We start from the raw sequence: 16,100 nt of genomic DNA on the forward strand, positions 1-16,100 counted from the left end.
TTACTCTGGAGTAGTTCCCTTAATCTGGTGCCGCTCGAATCCAGCGACAGGCAAATGAGACCGCACATACACGCAGAGATGCTAAGGCGCTGTCAAACAAACTTTCTTCCTCATGTAGGTCGCATTTTCTTAAATGGATACGTGGGCATCGAACAGCATGTCAATTGCTCTGGCTTAAATTTGCTTGTCGCAACCAACGTTCACTAAGCTGTCTTTCGCAGGGGTGCCTGATCCTGGATCCGCCACACACACACACAAAAAAACAGGGGCCGAGCTCGAGGCGAACGGTAACGCTCCGTAAGCAAGACTGCTATCTATGCTCACTCTCTTCAGCAAGCAGCGGACATAGTTTGCGACAACAGTGGACATCGGTCTTTTCTGTGTCCGGTTTTTAAATAGCCTACTTGAGATAGCACCTCCAATGCTTATCAAGAACGAAGTGCGGCGCCGCCGTCACCCTAACCCTCCTATCGCACACTTGAGTGTAGACAGTAGATGAAAGCGCATGGCACGCTTCATGTGATCCTCTCTACGACCATATACGGGCAACTTTGGCGTGGCAGGAACAAACAAGGCACATTGAATTAAGTACAGGTAAGTGCGGGAAACGTTCTTTGCTTTGCTTCCTGCTAGTCTTTATATTGACCCTTGAATCAAACTCTGTATTTTGTGTAAATCCAGTAACTATTCTAGTCAATATAGGCAGTCAATAATTATGGCCATGCAACCTTTATTAACGTGTCGGCCTTCTTGTTTCCCAATGTGTTTGCTTAAACAAAAAAATCTTCTCGCCTGAAAACGTTACAGTAAGGCGTCGCGAAATCTGCACCAGTATCCAAGCAAGGCGAATTTCGAGAGCCACAATGCTTAGCAACAGTCAAATGAGTGGGATATACCGTCTAGCTTGCTCTAGGTGCCTTCCTCCCCTAATGTAAAACTTAACCCTAATCTAGATATAATTATGACTTGAGAAAACAACGACTAATCCTGGATTGGCAGATACCCTACATAGGTTGCTGATCCAAGCGAAGATGTCACGCACACAAACGGGTCACATTCCTGGAGCTGCTAGCTTAAAACCAAAGGTGAAGCGTGTTCACAGGCTAGGAAGTATTCAGGCTGCTGCTACTTACGTAATGTGATCTTGACACTGGGCGCGCAACATCAACGAGGTTGGTGCTTCGCTCCTGTGCTATGCTCTCCTGTGCTATGCTGCGCTCTGTGTGCTGGGCTTGGTTGCAGTCAAAAACGAGGAAAGTGGCACGGGTAGGTAGGACCACGCCCACAGCGCCAGCTGAAAAGCAATGCGGTGGTTACACCTGCCGCTTTCGCACATGCTTCGCAAGACGGTGCTGATCATATGGGTTAGAAGCCGACTCGTATTTGCTAGGGCTTAGTGTACGACCTTTCCATTGACTGAATGATTGAAAAATTTGTTTAACCTTCTCTAAGCCGAATGTGAATCACTACTAGCTTTCTTTGGCCGCATTACGTACGCGTTTTCAACTATTTGCCTCGTGAGACTATTACTTAAACGGACTGACAACAGAATGTTTAGGACTGAGTTTCTTGCAGCGTAAAGGATTTTTTGCGCAATGTGCTCCCTTTCTCAACATTTTGTTTATAAACGCTGGTGCAGATTTTCATAAAGAAATTTACGATCAGGCGGTGGGCCCGTTTGCATGTATTCTGATACCGGAAACCAGGATCAACGAGCATGATATCGGTTGTACACAGACAAAAGTGAAGAATTAAAAGATAATATTTTCAAAGTTGTGAGACGGAAATTAGACAGTTTAATTATTTTAAAGCGTCCATTTAAGTTTCGGCATCCTAATTTGTTACGTCATGCCGACGTACACTCCGTCGATTATAGCTATATCGGACCGCAGTTGTCGCTTCAAGGGCCAAATGGTAAGCGCTATGACGCCATGAATTATCAAAAGCTCAAAATACTTTGTTTTCATTTGAGCACGCACTGGAAAGAGCGCAAACTGCAAAGAAATGTGTCGGGAGTTTTGAACAGCAAAACAGCACCAACCGTTTACACACAAGGGGTTTTACGGGGTTGAGCACTTGGTCGGAGCACTGGGTTGGACACACCGAAAACGGCAAAGTATCACTACAAATTTTTTTTTCTTTGTTTACCACGACATACAACGCCCGATACAGCTAAAATTACTCAATTCTTGGATGATAAAGCGCTCGATTCTCACAGTGTGAGCAAAGATCTCATTTCCACCGCAATCTAATCATTCGTTTTGGACGGATATCTCTGCTTCAACTTTCCTTTTCTGGTTAAGCAAGGTATTACGGTAACAGGCCACTGCACATTGATTTTTTTTTGTTTTCACTGTTTCTACAGAAAAATAACACTAATGCGGACTTTTGCAAACATCTCACGCCTGGGCAGTGGGCGGAAACGCATGCCGCTATGCAAGAGGAATATTCGATGGCGGCAGTAAGCGCACATTTTATCACTGAACTGTTGCCGAAGCATTTGCAGACAAAGTTCATGGGCTTTATCACCCTTGCTCTCAATAGTATAGCAAATGTTTCCGACGAGGGGGATGTTAAGCGACGCACTGTATAACTGCGCTTGAAAAGCGAGCTTTCAGAAACTGAGGTCCATTTACGCGTCATTGAGATCCCTCACATTTTCCAGGATATCGAAGAGACGCCAGTGGTTTCGCTATTTGTGGCATTGGTTAAGCACTGTGGCAAGGAAATCGTAGACGAGCTGGTCCATCCCAACGTCGTCACACGAGCCGGTGTGGGCGTACTCATTTGCTCCGATCAGATGTGGGCTGCTATGACCAGCCAAGTCTGCAGATGTGACATGGCTGAGTCACTAATAGCTTTGGAGTGCGAAATCGAATGTACTTTCCAAGGTATTACGACGTGCTTTAGAGCAGAGCGAGCCACGTCAAGGATGACGGTTTCTGTGCTGCGAGCAAACGCAGCAGAAAGCGATGAACTGCTGTGCTCTCTTTAGGAACTTGAAGCATTGGAATCACGGATTCAATTGTACAGAATGAATCATCTAGTGCGAACGAAATACCCGACTGCGCGATGGAAGACATGAAGTCGCACTTCCGTGCATGCAGGCAGACGAACTTGGCGACAGCCGACATATGGACATCACGAGACTTAACAAGCTCGTCGGTCAGCTTTCGAACAGCGGTGACCTGATCGATCTTGATGACAAGACGATAAGAGTTTAGCCTACTGCGGGACATGCGAAAGTGATTGACAGCCTTGCCACAAACCTCGCAAAACTTTACTAGATGCCCCACAAAGAACTTATCAGAGAACACGCCCTGACTACAAAAATGAAGGGTAGTATTGTTGCATGTTCACATGCCAAAGGCTGCAGCTCTCTTAATGACTTGTCCAGATTGTTGTGGTTACTTTACACGGCGTGTATCGAAAGTTCGTTATGAGCATAAAAATGAGCATGGCCGAGTCTGGTGGGCATTCTGCTCGACGGCTGCCGAGCATGCTTGTTGCTTCGCCACCGCCGAGTGATTCAGTTCTATGTGGGCACTTATCATCTGAATAAACAGTCTATTTTAAAGTCCTTACCGCTGCCTTTCTGAGTGCCGCCGGCACTACGTGACAATATAATCCTGCGCCTTTTGTTTAGTTTTTATTAATATTGCAGACCGCATGCCTCGTGCAATCTTGCATACCACACTTCTCAAATTTTTAAATTGAGTCAAATAAAACAAGCTTTTGATTGTGCCATATACTCATGGTTTTTAAGACAAATAATGTCAAAAGTGATATCCCTATGTACACAATTCAGAAATAAATTGCGAATGTAAACGAATAATTATCTTGCTTTGTCTTATTGTCTAGGTCTTTTTATAAAATAAAAAAGACTTCAGATGTATCAGGCACTCCCCTAAAGGGCATAAGAGCCCCTTTGTTGTTGCACACCGCAAGGACAACGTCAATTTCGTTTTTACACATTTACCGCATACTGATGCTAATATTTCCCGCTTTCGCAGGAGTCCCATGGCGTGTCATGAAAATTATGGGAAGGCGGTGCAGATCCTCCAACTGAATGACGACCACAGCTTCTCACTCAACGAAAGCCAGCTTGAAGCAATCCTACTGGACGATAGAGTGAAGGACAAGCCAGTAGCTGTGGTCTCGGTAGCCGGAACTTACCGGCAGGGAAAATCCTTCCTGCTCGCATTTTTTCTTCGTTTCTTCCAAAATAAGTGCCAAAGCGAATGGTTGGACAACCCCAGAATTCCTTTGGGCGGTTTTGAATGGAAGCCAGGCAGCAGCCTACACACAACAGGAATTCTGCTGTGGAGCGTTCCAGTTTTGGTCAGTTCAGCATATTTCGGTTAAAATAGGCTTGCTACAAACTTTTGCGCTCGCAGGTAACCACACCGGAAGGTGAGGAGGTGGTCGTATTGCTTATGGACACTCAAGGATCCTTCGACTGCAAATCAACAGTCGAAGAATGTACAACCATTTTTGCTCTGAGCATCATGATAAGTTCAGTGCAAGTCTACAACATTTTTCGCAATATCCAGGAAGACCATCTCCAGCACTTGCAATTCTCCTCTGAGTATGGCAGGCTGGCGCAAGAGGTATTGGTTAATAAGTTTTCTTTTATCTATTTTTTTGACATAGCTAGAAGTGTAAAAAACTCCAAAGAGAAAGGGGGCGCTAACTCAGTCGTGTTAAAGTCAAAACTGTCATTGAGACGCACGCACGAGTGTCCATGTCTCTATTCGCATTGCGGGGAGACTGGAATGAGAACGAAAAGTGGATGAGTGTGTGTGGATTTATACTTTTGGTGTGCGAGTTGGCGAGGATTCATACAAACAACATTGCGCTTGTGTTGTCTCCCGCCTCCTGCCTTGGACTGTTTTTACGCACTACTTAGGCATCGGTGCAGAAGCTGAGATGGAAACGTAACACTGAACGCCACTGCACTCGGCTTTACTATAGGTATACGTTAAGTAAAACCATGATGGAAGCTTGGAGGGGCAGAAAGGTTTTTTTGCCAACCGGATAAAAACGGTATTTAGGCTTTCTATAGGCTTATTATAGCCTCTATTACCATCTTTTAGACCTTTCTATTTATCTGTAGATTTTCTGCAGGCTATTTGCAGACTAGAGTTAATAACACCCTCAATTTCCTCTTTTCTATAGATTATAACTCTATACCGAAGTACATAACACTATTAAATGACTTTTCTTTATAGACTATGCGGGGAGCAAAATGTATGACAGCCTGAATTTTGTTTGTAGAAAGCCTACAGACTATATACCAATGTCTATAATAGCCTTTTTATACTTTTGCTTGTAGGCGGTCTTTGGAATACGTATAGATGACAGATTATATCAGTTTTTATTAAATTGTTTTCCATAGACAGTCTATACATTTCTCTTAAGCTAAAATCTAACAATTTCGTCTTTTTTATATAGACGCTGTACAGACTACCTTTAGACAAATTCGTAATAATTCGGACTGCTTCTAACAATTTCGGGGCCTGTTAAAGATCAATGACCGTGCAGACTGAAGTTGATAAGAAGGCCAGTTGGTGAAATCACTGAGACGTCTATTCCAGCTGTCTTAAGAACAATTTGCTACTGCTGCATTGCGTGGTCATAGTATATTCACCTGAGACAAGGGTTTTGCATACCTGGAACTATAGCGTCGACAAGATTCCATGTAAGCTGGGGAATAAGTGACTTGATCTTACAGCATCTGCTCGGCCAGTGGTTGCAGACATACCAAAAACCGATTTAGTACTGCCCGTAATAAAAAGCAACCTTATGTTAGAGTGATTGTCGTAATCGCTCAGCTTGATAAACTTGATTCTTTCCTCTCTGCCTTTCACACTTTTTCCTCTCTACCTTTTCTACTTTTTGTATTGGTGTCTGTTCATCCTAAATTCTCTTCTTTCACTGTCCAAAAAATAAATCCTCAAAGTGTAGAGACCCGCGCTACCCGCAGCCTCGCGCCTCCAATTACGCGCCCCGACTTGATGCTATCGCACGACAAAATGTAGAGGCGTGAGCAAGATTGTGTCGGAGCGTTCGAGTGGTCCTCTGCACTGTGAACACAGCCGGAGTTTACAAAAAGGTACAGCATTTGAGGGTAAGTTTTTCACTGAAGCGGAGCTGCATATAAGTAAGAGCGCTAACGAAAGACATTTCCGTTAACGCAGCACTTGCGCGCAATGATTTTTTTCCCAACACACTACTGCAGCCCTCTAAACAAGTCTCACGAGTTTATATGCAATAATGTTGCCTGCGCGGCTGAAGTGGTGGCCACATGTTTATGCGTCCGGAGTCCAGCTTGCTGACCTGAAGGCCAAGCACACGATGGTCGAAAGCAATGCCATCGAGACCTTTTGTAACTTTCAGCGCTTTGCATTGATATGCCGAAGCCATGCTTACCTTAATAATTCAATACTTTGCGCGAGACACGTTTGAATTTTTCGGACCTTTCTGTCGTACAGTCGCATACTGCTCTGGCGATTTGGACATCGCTGAAACATCCTGGAGGGGGCGACCCTTATGTGTTGTTACGCTTGCACAGTGGATGTTTGCAGACGCAGCAAGACTATCTCAAGTTTTTCATTATTTGTGTGTTATACGTCGACTAATTCTAGGTGTACTTAATGGTGCAGTCATAGAAACTTGTTAATGTGCTTAATCGGATCGCAGGCAGAGTCTTGTTTGCGTTTGCCATCTTGGCCCGCGTTTGGTGCCACTTCTAGATCTTGTAAACAGCCTATAGATAGGAATGTACAAAAACTATATGGTCATAAACCAATACATTGTTCACAGGTGTTGCAGAAAACTGTTTTAATAGACTTTCGGTGACCTTTGTAGACTGCGTATAGACAAAACTACTGAGAGTGTATCACTATAAATCTATAGATTGTCAATAGACTGGTCTTTAGGATTTGTCTATCGAAATTTTCTGGGCTTTAGTGACAAAAGTCGATCTATGTTCTGTCCATAAACGGTGTAAAGAAATTTTTATTAGGGCACCGCACAGATGTAATCCTCAGCGCGATTCCATCGGCCAACCAGCGTCCAGCGTATATATCGGTGTAGAAGCTGCCCGCGTCTATATTGTTTCGCCTCTTGGCATGGACGATGGTGCGATCTATCGCGCTGCTTTAATGGTGGTACTGCCCGAGAGCTGAAGCGACAGCGTCGGGATTGTGCTACAAATTCGTTCTTCTTATAGCAAACGTCACGCGACGTCCCAAAAAAATTGCACAGTGTAGACCTACGGTCCATCATTTGATTAGATGACCTCACGAATGTAGCGTAAAACAGCATGTCTACACACTGCTATTTATCAACCACCGCTGTATTATTGTTCCAGGAGACAGGAGTAGTGCCGTTTCAAAGACTTGTGTTTCTGGTGCGGGACTGGCCCTTTAACGAGGAGGCAGACTTCGGTGCAGAGGGTGGCCACAGCGTCCTGCAAGAGTGTCTGAAGATTATGGATGAGCAGCATGACGAACTACGCGGGCTACAAAGGCAGATCTGGTCGTGCTTCTCTCAGATCGACTGCTTCCTCATGCCACGCCCAGGTGATAAGGTAATGTCAGATGTTTTAAAAACAAACGACAAATATCAAGATATATTCCTGGCCGCTTTGCATCGTAATTACAACCCTTTATATGTGTGACTAAAATAATTCGGGACAGGAAAACACAATTTTTTTCACCATCACAGCAGCGGTGTTCTCCAGGAGCAAGTTCTTTACGAATGAAAAAATAAAGCAAGAAGACCATAAATATATAGACCTGTATTCTTTAGACTTTCAGTAGACCTTTCTCTATATTCTGCATAAAGACAAAAGTCTACTTGCAATGTATCCCCATAAATCCCAGCCTTTTCCATGTACTTGTCTACAGACACTGTGTCGAAAGGGTATGGATGTCACCAACGAAAGTCTATGTACAGTCTATACACTGTCTAAACAAATGTTTGTAAGGGCACAGCAGAGATGCAATTCTTGGCGCCTTCACATCGCCCAGTTAACGTCCAGTGGATGTACTGGTGCAGGAGCTGCATGCACGATGCTGCGATCCATCACGCTGCCATAGTGGTATTGCTCGAGCGTTTAATCTGGAGCGTCGCGGTTGAGGTAAACATGCCTTCTTCCCGTAGAAAACGTCACGCGACGTCGTAGAAGATTGGGACAGTGCACACTTACTGTTCAGCTTTCCATAAATAAAGCGCTTTGCGCAAGGGCAGCAAAGTACGACTCGAGACATGAAGACACATTGAGTCTTACCATCACAGAACAGGATGTTTTCCAGGAGCGATTGTTTCAGATCTAAGATATAAAAGTTCATGGTGCTCTGCAAGGCGCAATGGCAAGATACGTGCCTGCAGCTTTGCACATTAAGAGGTCGCCTTCAGTGTGTGAACTTGTAGGTAAGAATGGAGACATGTATGCTGCTATGGCTTCGAGGTCCTCAAGATAAATTGTTAGAAGGTACCCGCACGTGCTACCTATCTCGCATGGCTTGTATTTGTTTTTACTTCGTTCCGCTTTCAGGCTCCTCACGGCTACCCTTTCGGGGGATCATGAGTCCATTAAAGTGAGACAGTTACAAGTCCCTCTTATGCCTACTTGTCGACGGCAGAAAAGCACCTAACGGAGTGTAGGCTCAGTAGAACTTCTTGTGGATACCCTCAAGGAGGTGTTAAATTGCACCTCTCCATTGCCCGCGCAGAAAACCACACTTGCTGTCACTTCTAATGTGTCAGAATGCCGCTGTAGGTAACTTAAGAGCCTTTCTGGCTTTGAAGCAGAAAATACCTAATGCCCGGTTCTGGAGCCTCAAAAAAACTAAAGTTCTAAAACTTCCCGCATTGAAATAAACCAGCCATTGCGCTACACTTTGTCTGTGTTAGTAAACAAAATCTATATATACTACCCGAACACCGGTTGGTTAACATGTGTATTGATTATGTGTACTCGAAACGATAAATCAGCGAGGCATGCATTCATTTTAACCTTGTATTTTGTCCTTAGTTTTAAGCATTTTTAAATCAAATGCAGAGCTCAATTTTATTGCTCATCTCTTTTCAGCTTTGAAAGTGGTTGCAGAACTTTGCTTTTGTATGTAAAAGCACAGTAGCCCTGCTGAACGCTACCTGCACGGAAGTAGAGTCCTCAGCACAGACAGTTTGGTCCTCAGCACAGATCAATTTTTTTTGTTCGAATAAACAATATGTCAGGAATCAAATGGTGCCTGAGCATACCAGCCACTTATTCGATCTCACTCAGCTATACAGAGAGCAAAACAATCATATGCAGAGTGAGCTTGCGCATGATAGCCTTAGATGCTTAAGCGCCATTAAACCCTACACAACACAACACATATAGAGAATATCAAGGTGAAAAACAGCGCTTGAACTCTTATGCGTCCCTAGACATAAGAGTCTAGTAATGGTGCGGTTTGATAGTGGTTTGCAAATGTGACCTTCCCTGCTCGAAAACGGCGTTTTCCCTTTTATATTCTCCGGACCAAGCAGATAAATGCTGCCTCATTGGCTCCTTCCAAACAAACTGTAATAATAAAAATGTGCTGAAGATGTCGCATACAATGCTCGTTAAACAGCGCGCAAGCAAACGCTTTAAGACAAAATATTGCAGAAGGCTTTCAGAGGTCCCGACATGCAATGAGTACCCGTGTCTAACACGTTTAGACATTCTCGGACAAACATTTTGAAAATTCGAAAATTGCAAGATACTGTTATTGAAATATTGAAGCTTATGGTTCATTCTTGTGATATATAAAAAAATCTTTCGTTTAAAGTGTTTCCATCGATAGCATCGAAGAGCTCACACTGCTATCGAAAAACAATGAAGAACGCTTTTGATGATAGCTAAACATTAATAGAAAAAAAAGAAGGATTGCCATCGGATGATCCGCGGATATCTTGACTGTTATAGTGAAATCTTATATGAAAAAATGGTATTCATAAATGGTTTGCCGTTTAAATTTGTTTTCTCCAGAATTGTTGACCATGTTAACATTGGCTTGGCAGCAATTCGAATAATACAAGAGGAGTTTTATAACATGCGCGTTATTGCTCCTCGCTGTGTGGCATATGGCGGTGTCCTCTAACTGCCGTCTTCGGTCTGGAGCAAGTCGAAGCCCTTGCAAACTGCTTTTGTACGAAATACCACAATTTTTGGTTGTTTTGCCGTGTTGAAACTTTGACTGCAAAACTATTTTTCAGAAAGAAAACACTTAACAGAAAATATTGTGGTACAGGTGGAAACAGACTACTGCTTCGAGGGCTCTCTGATGGACGTTGACAACAATTTCAAGCAAAAGGTACAAGAGCTCGTTCATTGGCTTCTTGCACCTGAAAATCTTGTACCGAAGAAGATGAATGGCCAGAAAATCACATGTGAGGAGCTCATGAAATACTTTCGGGTAAGAGATCTGTCGAGTACAAGGCAGCTTGCACTTAATCCTTGTCTTTCCAGGCGTATGCGGCAGCTTTCCAGGGAGGCACTTTGCCGTCGCCGAAAACAGTTCTCCAGGTTAGTCACAAACGTTTTTCTGAGAAATACTGACGCAGCAGTCTTGCCTTTCAGGCTACAGCGGAGGCAAGCAACATGGTGGCCAAGGAGAAAGCGACGAATTTCTATTTAGACGCCATGAATAGGGTGAGTGCTATGAATAATCTTAATGGACGCGGCGTTCACGATTTCTTGCTACGCACAGATTCCTCGTGGTGACCTTGACAAGCTCCTGGAGTCGCATGCGGAGCTACTAGAGGAAACGACGCAGTTATTCAAAAGAACTCCCAAGTTCGGGGACGAATCGGTATCACAGAGTTACCTCGGAGCTCTCACAACGGCAAGCGTCTTTCTATTCCTAGTTAAACAACAAAATTCGATGAGCATAACAGTTAAAATGCGGCCTGTAGTAAAATAGGCTAATTTCAGATATTTTCGAAACATTAACGAAGAGCACTTTTCGGAACTGCCTAATGCTAGAGCTGAAGTTTTGTGCGTGGCGCCTCCTGCTAGCCTCCGAAAGTTTCTCGCAGGCTATGGCCCGTTTTTACTTCAATGTTTTTCCACTTCTACGATTTTCTGACTGGAACAGGAAGTGAGCGCGGGTATCTGGGGTTTAGTAGAAGACTGCGCGTCAGTGTACATAGCTGTCAGATCTGAATGGCAGACTGCACAATCTTCAGCTGTTGACAGCCGGTTGTCTGGCGTCAGTACTATAGTGTTCACGTTAGAAACACTAGAGAAGGACAATAAAATGTCAATCTCAGCGATATTCCTTTACTGCATAAAGGGTCTTATGGAATTCAAGAGATGATACTCCCCCAAAATATTCGGGCCGATCGTAATCGATGGGATGCACTGCATAGCTGCAGTCCTAATTAAAGAGCATTTGTGTGCTGAGACCTTACCGGAAGTATGTAACTGAGCATAAATATTTTATAGATAATATATATTTTTTTACTTTGGTGACAACGAGAAGCTTTGCATCAACTGTCCGAATTCTTTTCTTTGCAGGATCTTCTTATGCACTTCGAGCGCATCTACAAGCAAGAAGAACAGTTTTTTCTCATAGAGAAAGGAAAGGACGAGCAAAGGCAGAGGGAAAGAGAAACAGAGAGGCAGAGAGAGGAAGTCAGGCAGAGGGAAAGAGAAATACACAGAGTGAAGGAAGAGGAGTGGGCTCTAGAAATGGAGAGCGAGATTGAAAGCGAATACGAGACTCAAGAGGCGATTGAGCAGATGCAACTGATCGTTTCCAAGCGCCAGTGGATAAGTAAACAAATCAGTAGATTATCTTGCGCTTCTGTCGTGATTACAATGATTATTATTCCTATCGGCCTCTATGACCTGATTGCTAAACTACGGAAGGCATAACGCTGCCAGCATTTAGTTTAACACAAACAAATTCTCCCTTCTGATTGCTACTTGTGGAATGATTTTTGGCGCTAGACATATACGGATGTTTGCTGGACGACGCAAAAAAAATACGGCTATGTTTCAGAAAAAGAACTGCCCAATAAACAGGCTGATCATCAGGATGCGAAATCCGCCGTCTTTAAGATACATGCGAGTCACTATGAGCGAGAAATTTGATGAGGATGTACCTCGTCTGTTACTAGATTGCCCAGAGCATGACAGTTTTAGGCTACGACTGAAGAGGGACTTGACCACCCTTAAAAAAAGGCATATTAGTCTTCAAAAGGTATAAGGCCCGTGGTCTATCCATGCGCTACAGAAACGGGTGATCATAGCATTGAAGTATTTCCTCGAGAACAACGGCATCCTTGGGAAGTACTAGGTATTTATTGTGTAAATTATTTGATTGTTCAACTCGGCACATGCTGTCCAGTGTACTGGAAATCATTTATATGTGTTTCTATTATGTATTTAATGTATGTGATTGCCATTGTTGCAGCTCATTGTTTCTAATTTCTTGAATTTGTAGTTTTTATGTCGTTTACTTTGTTTAGTGCATATCATTGCTCATTGATATCCTTATTTATGTTACTAAATAATATAATCACCTACAGTTTATTTTTATACTTTTTTCGGATAGCATTTCCGGCACGTCTAAGTTATATTTGTCTTCTGGACTGTGTGTATTGTAGCTGTGCTTTGTTGAGCGCTATGCCTCCATTTGAAGTGTGTTTATTGTTATGTGCAAAGGAGCAGCCGGCGCCATAATCAGGCACCAACATCTCCTTTTATGTTCATGTCAATAAAAAAAGAACATCAGCACATCGTTCCATTCATGAAGGAACTTTCCAGTCCGTGTTCATGGCGTTCTCGGCTTCATCCGGCCCGTGTCGAGTGGCATCCCATACTCCTCCTCGGTTTCAATCTACGGTGAAGATGTTGCTTTGCCGAAGACCGGTCATCCATGCCAGATCGCCATCGTTCGCCCGTCTTTGCGGGTTGCATTGGGTTCTGTCTCAGCTCAGCGCAGCACTATTGTCCTCATGGCATGAACTGCAAAGACATCGACGCTCCTCGTCCACCTGCATGCTACCGGCATGCGGACCCTCAGAAGCACTAGACTACCGTTGCGCCGTACGGTACTTAACCAGGCTTCACCTTTGATCATTGGCTCACCTCGCCGGCCACGTTCAAAGCTAATCTGTCCTGTGCCGTGCACAGGGCACATTCTAATGTGCTCTGTATGCCCTGCAAGTAATCGCCAACGGCCATGTGAAAACGTGATCATCTCCCTTTGTTCTCTCCTCTTTCTATCTCCCCCTCCGTTCCCCTTCCCACGTATAGGGTGTACCGGGCGCTGCCTAGTTAACCTCCCTGCCTTTCCGTTTGTATTTATCTCTCTCTCTCTCTCACTCCAATCTCGCACTGGAGGCGAACTTCACTAAAGCAATGAGGAAGCTGGTTTGTGGCAGCATCTGCTGGTCACTAGGAGCCATCAGGCTTTTAGAGGTCGAGGCCACCTTCCGGAGGTACCAACCACTACCAGGTGGAAACTGAATAGCCCCCGCTACAGAGCAATCAGTATCTGCCTGGGCTTACCGCGCGCTTCTCCTATGGCACCCACTCTCACAGAGGCATGCTCCTGATCTGGTCGAATGCTTAGGGGAATCTCTCAAAGTGGGGTAGTTATGCAATCAGGGAGTAATTACTCATTCGCATCAACTTAAGCGCAGCCGTATGGCTACAAAGGAAAGCTATACAGCTTTCTCAGAAACTGCACAGTTAAAGAAAAAATCGTCCTAGTCCGGGGGTCGAACCAGGACCACCGCATCATCGGAGTGGTTGCCCTACCAACTGAGCTAACCGAGACGGCAAGCTTATGGTACACGTGGACCGCATACCGCCAGCACCCGGCGACCTCAACCTAGTTCACCGCTTCCGCTCCTGTCCGACAACCCGGATGGGCAGGTTTTCAACCCCGTATCATGAGCTCCTGAGAGAACAGACAGGATTTGTACTCCTTCCTCCTCCTTCTGAGAGGGCCTTGTTCAACATCAGCGCTGCGTTGACGAAACTGTCCAAGAGGCGCTCCCCAGGTTTATACTTCAGCGAACAGCAACTTCCCTACTCCAAAAACCAACGTTTACTAGCGTCTTTCAACCCGAAACCAGTAAATTTTAGCGCTGGATTTTGCTAGGGATACTTGTGGTTGGCAGCATACACTGAAGCTGTATCAGTGAATCTAATATCAAAATGTAATATCTAATAATATCAATATGCAATAATATCAAAATATAATACCAGAGTCTCTAATATCAAAATGAGTATCTCTCTCTCCGGGTCGGCTGTGGGAGGTGGTCACTTCAAATATCACTGCCAGACAATAATGATGAGCAGAACTCTCTTCCGTCCCCGTGCCTACCTTGCTTAGTGGTGTGCGCCGGGAAGAGGCGTCGCCAACCGTGGTGAGGTCTTTCGGCGGCAAAGTTACTCAAGTGTTTCGTGTTACCATGTTGACGCAGGTGTTCAGGTTCTAGTTCGTACCCTCTAATCAGCATGTCTAAAGATACTGTATGTACAGAACAACTGTCGCTGCTGGAAGCAAAAAATTAGCTGTGGTTCAACTACAGCTTAACCTAGTTAGAGAGCGAAAGCTGTAGTGTTTCAGGAAAGTGGACGCGGCTTGGCCTCTAACGTTGAGTGCATTCGACCCACTGGATAGGGAACACGCCTACGCTGCCAGGTGGTGATTTAATTAATGGTTGATCGCAAGAGGCTGGTCATCCAATGACCGCTGTGGCTTATTGCTGCAGTGGCGCGTGTCTGCCTCAACTTGGTGAGCCCTAATGAATGCAGCCCACATCTCTCTTTCCCCACCGCCACGTACCTCAAAGCGCGATTGAGGCGCCCACTGTCACAGGGAGCGAGTTATACGCCTTCCTTTCCTCAAAATTATAGAGGCTCTAGAACGCTGTTAACAGCAACGGCGATAAACACAATGAACGCCGACGTTCGATTGCTTCAGTGCCGAGTTTTTGCTACAACATTGTGAATGCCAACGCATGCAACGCACATCTGTCACTACCGCCACGTAGCTTAAAGCGCGACTGAGGGGTCCACCGTCCCAGGGGGCCAGTTATCCGCCTTTTCGTTGGTTTCGAGGAAAATTGAAGATTGGTTTCTAAAATTGGTTTTGAAGAAAGGAAATAACTTTTTCATATATATCGGGGGACACCCGAAAAAGGTTTTCAAGAAAAGAAATGGCGTAGTAACTGTCCCACATATATCGTTGGACACTCGAACCACGCCGTATGGTCATTTGAAGGTCAAAATCGCAAGCCCCGCGAAATCTTTATGAGGTAGCGTAGTGAAGCTTTCGCTTAAAAAAGTTCACGGTATCAATGCAATCCGCGGCAAGTCCGGATTAATCTCTAGCTCGCTGACTGTTTCACAGAAACAGAACTTGCCTGAAAAATTATTTGCTGCCACACATTGAACTAATGCTACGAAATCAGCGTGAATCACTCGTAGCCGCCTTGTCATTAGCTATTGAGCGGTCGTTACCTATTGTACCACAGCTATGGCTTCGTCTTTTGAGTCCCCCACTTCTTATGCGGAAGGTGTGGAGCTCGATCCATAGTGCCACCGGGTACCCTCGGATGATAGGATGAGTAGACGCTTTCTCCTGGCCTGGTGCTCGACTTCTTTAGGATGAAATGCTTGGGAAATGGGTCCTTGACCGCACGTTGAGAAGAAAATACTTTGTGACACGGCACTCTTTAGCTCAAGACGCTCTTGCGCCATAAAAATCACAGTCTTCATCACAACAAAAATCTTTTGTTTTGTTTTTGATTCTTTGCGAATAAGGTGTTCTTATTTCTATCAAATGGCAGCTGCGAATTGCGGCATGTTTAAAAAAAATATAAAAGGCCTTGGCTCAGTTCGTTTTTTTTTTGTTACTGGCGGGCAGCGACGGCTGGTAAATGTAACGTTTGCCACAATACGTTTCGGTAAGTGTCGCCGGTACTTACACAGCATCACATAGGCTCGTAAACAAGCGGCAACGAAATAAAACTTCTTATGCTTGCTTAACGCTAAGCCTTTCAATTCCCATTCGACACATATTGACGCTCGTTGT

The 16,100-nt window shown here is 44.6% G+C and overlaps 1 protein-coding gene across 2 annotated transcripts; it reads left to right on the forward strand.

The window, feature by feature from the left end:
• Positions 1-452: 452 nt before the first annotated feature.
• On the forward strand, positions 453-14,252 carry LOC144104360 (atlastin-1-like). Of its 2 annotated transcripts, XM_077637309.1 has the most exons (9): positions 453-594; positions 4,014-4,341; positions 4,398-4,610; positions 7,376-7,594; positions 10,293-10,457; positions 10,511-10,567; positions 10,622-10,693; positions 10,752-10,886; positions 11,561-14,244. In XM_077637309.1, exons 2-9 carry the CDS (start codon positions 4,021-4,023, stop codon positions 11,918-11,920), a joined length of 1,542 nt encoding a protein of 513 aa, XP_077493435.1. In that variant the 5' UTR covers positions 453-594; positions 4,014-4,020; the 3' UTR covers positions 11,921-14,244. The 2 variants fall into 2 exon arrangements, with proteins under 2 accessions (XP_077493435.1, XP_077493436.1); XM_077637310.1 differs by lacking the exon at positions 4,398-4,610 and having other exon boundaries at positions 11,561-14,252.
• The last annotated feature ends 1,848 nt before the right edge of the window (positions 14,253-16,100 follow it).

This window comes from Amblyomma americanum, chromosome 9 (genome assembly GCF_052857255.1).
Source record: "Amblyomma americanum isolate KBUSLIRL-KWMA chromosome 9, ASM5285725v1, whole genome shotgun sequence".
Taxonomy (NCBI): Eukaryota; Metazoa; Arthropoda; class Arachnida; order Ixodida; family Ixodidae; genus Amblyomma; species Amblyomma americanum.

Coding starts and splice junctions, on each gene's coding strand:
- LOC144104360 (XM_077637309.1), top strand. CDS start 4,021: ATGGCGTGTCATGAAAATTATGGGAAGGCGGTGCAGATCCTCCAACTG. Junction 7,595..10,292: donor TGCCACGCCCAGGTGATAAG/GTAATGTCAGAT, acceptor ATTGTGGTACAG/GTGGAAACAGACTACTGCTT. Junction 10,694..10,751: donor ATTTAGACGCCATGAATAGG/GTGAGTGCTATG, acceptor TGCTACGCACAG/ATTCCTCGTGGTGACCTTGA.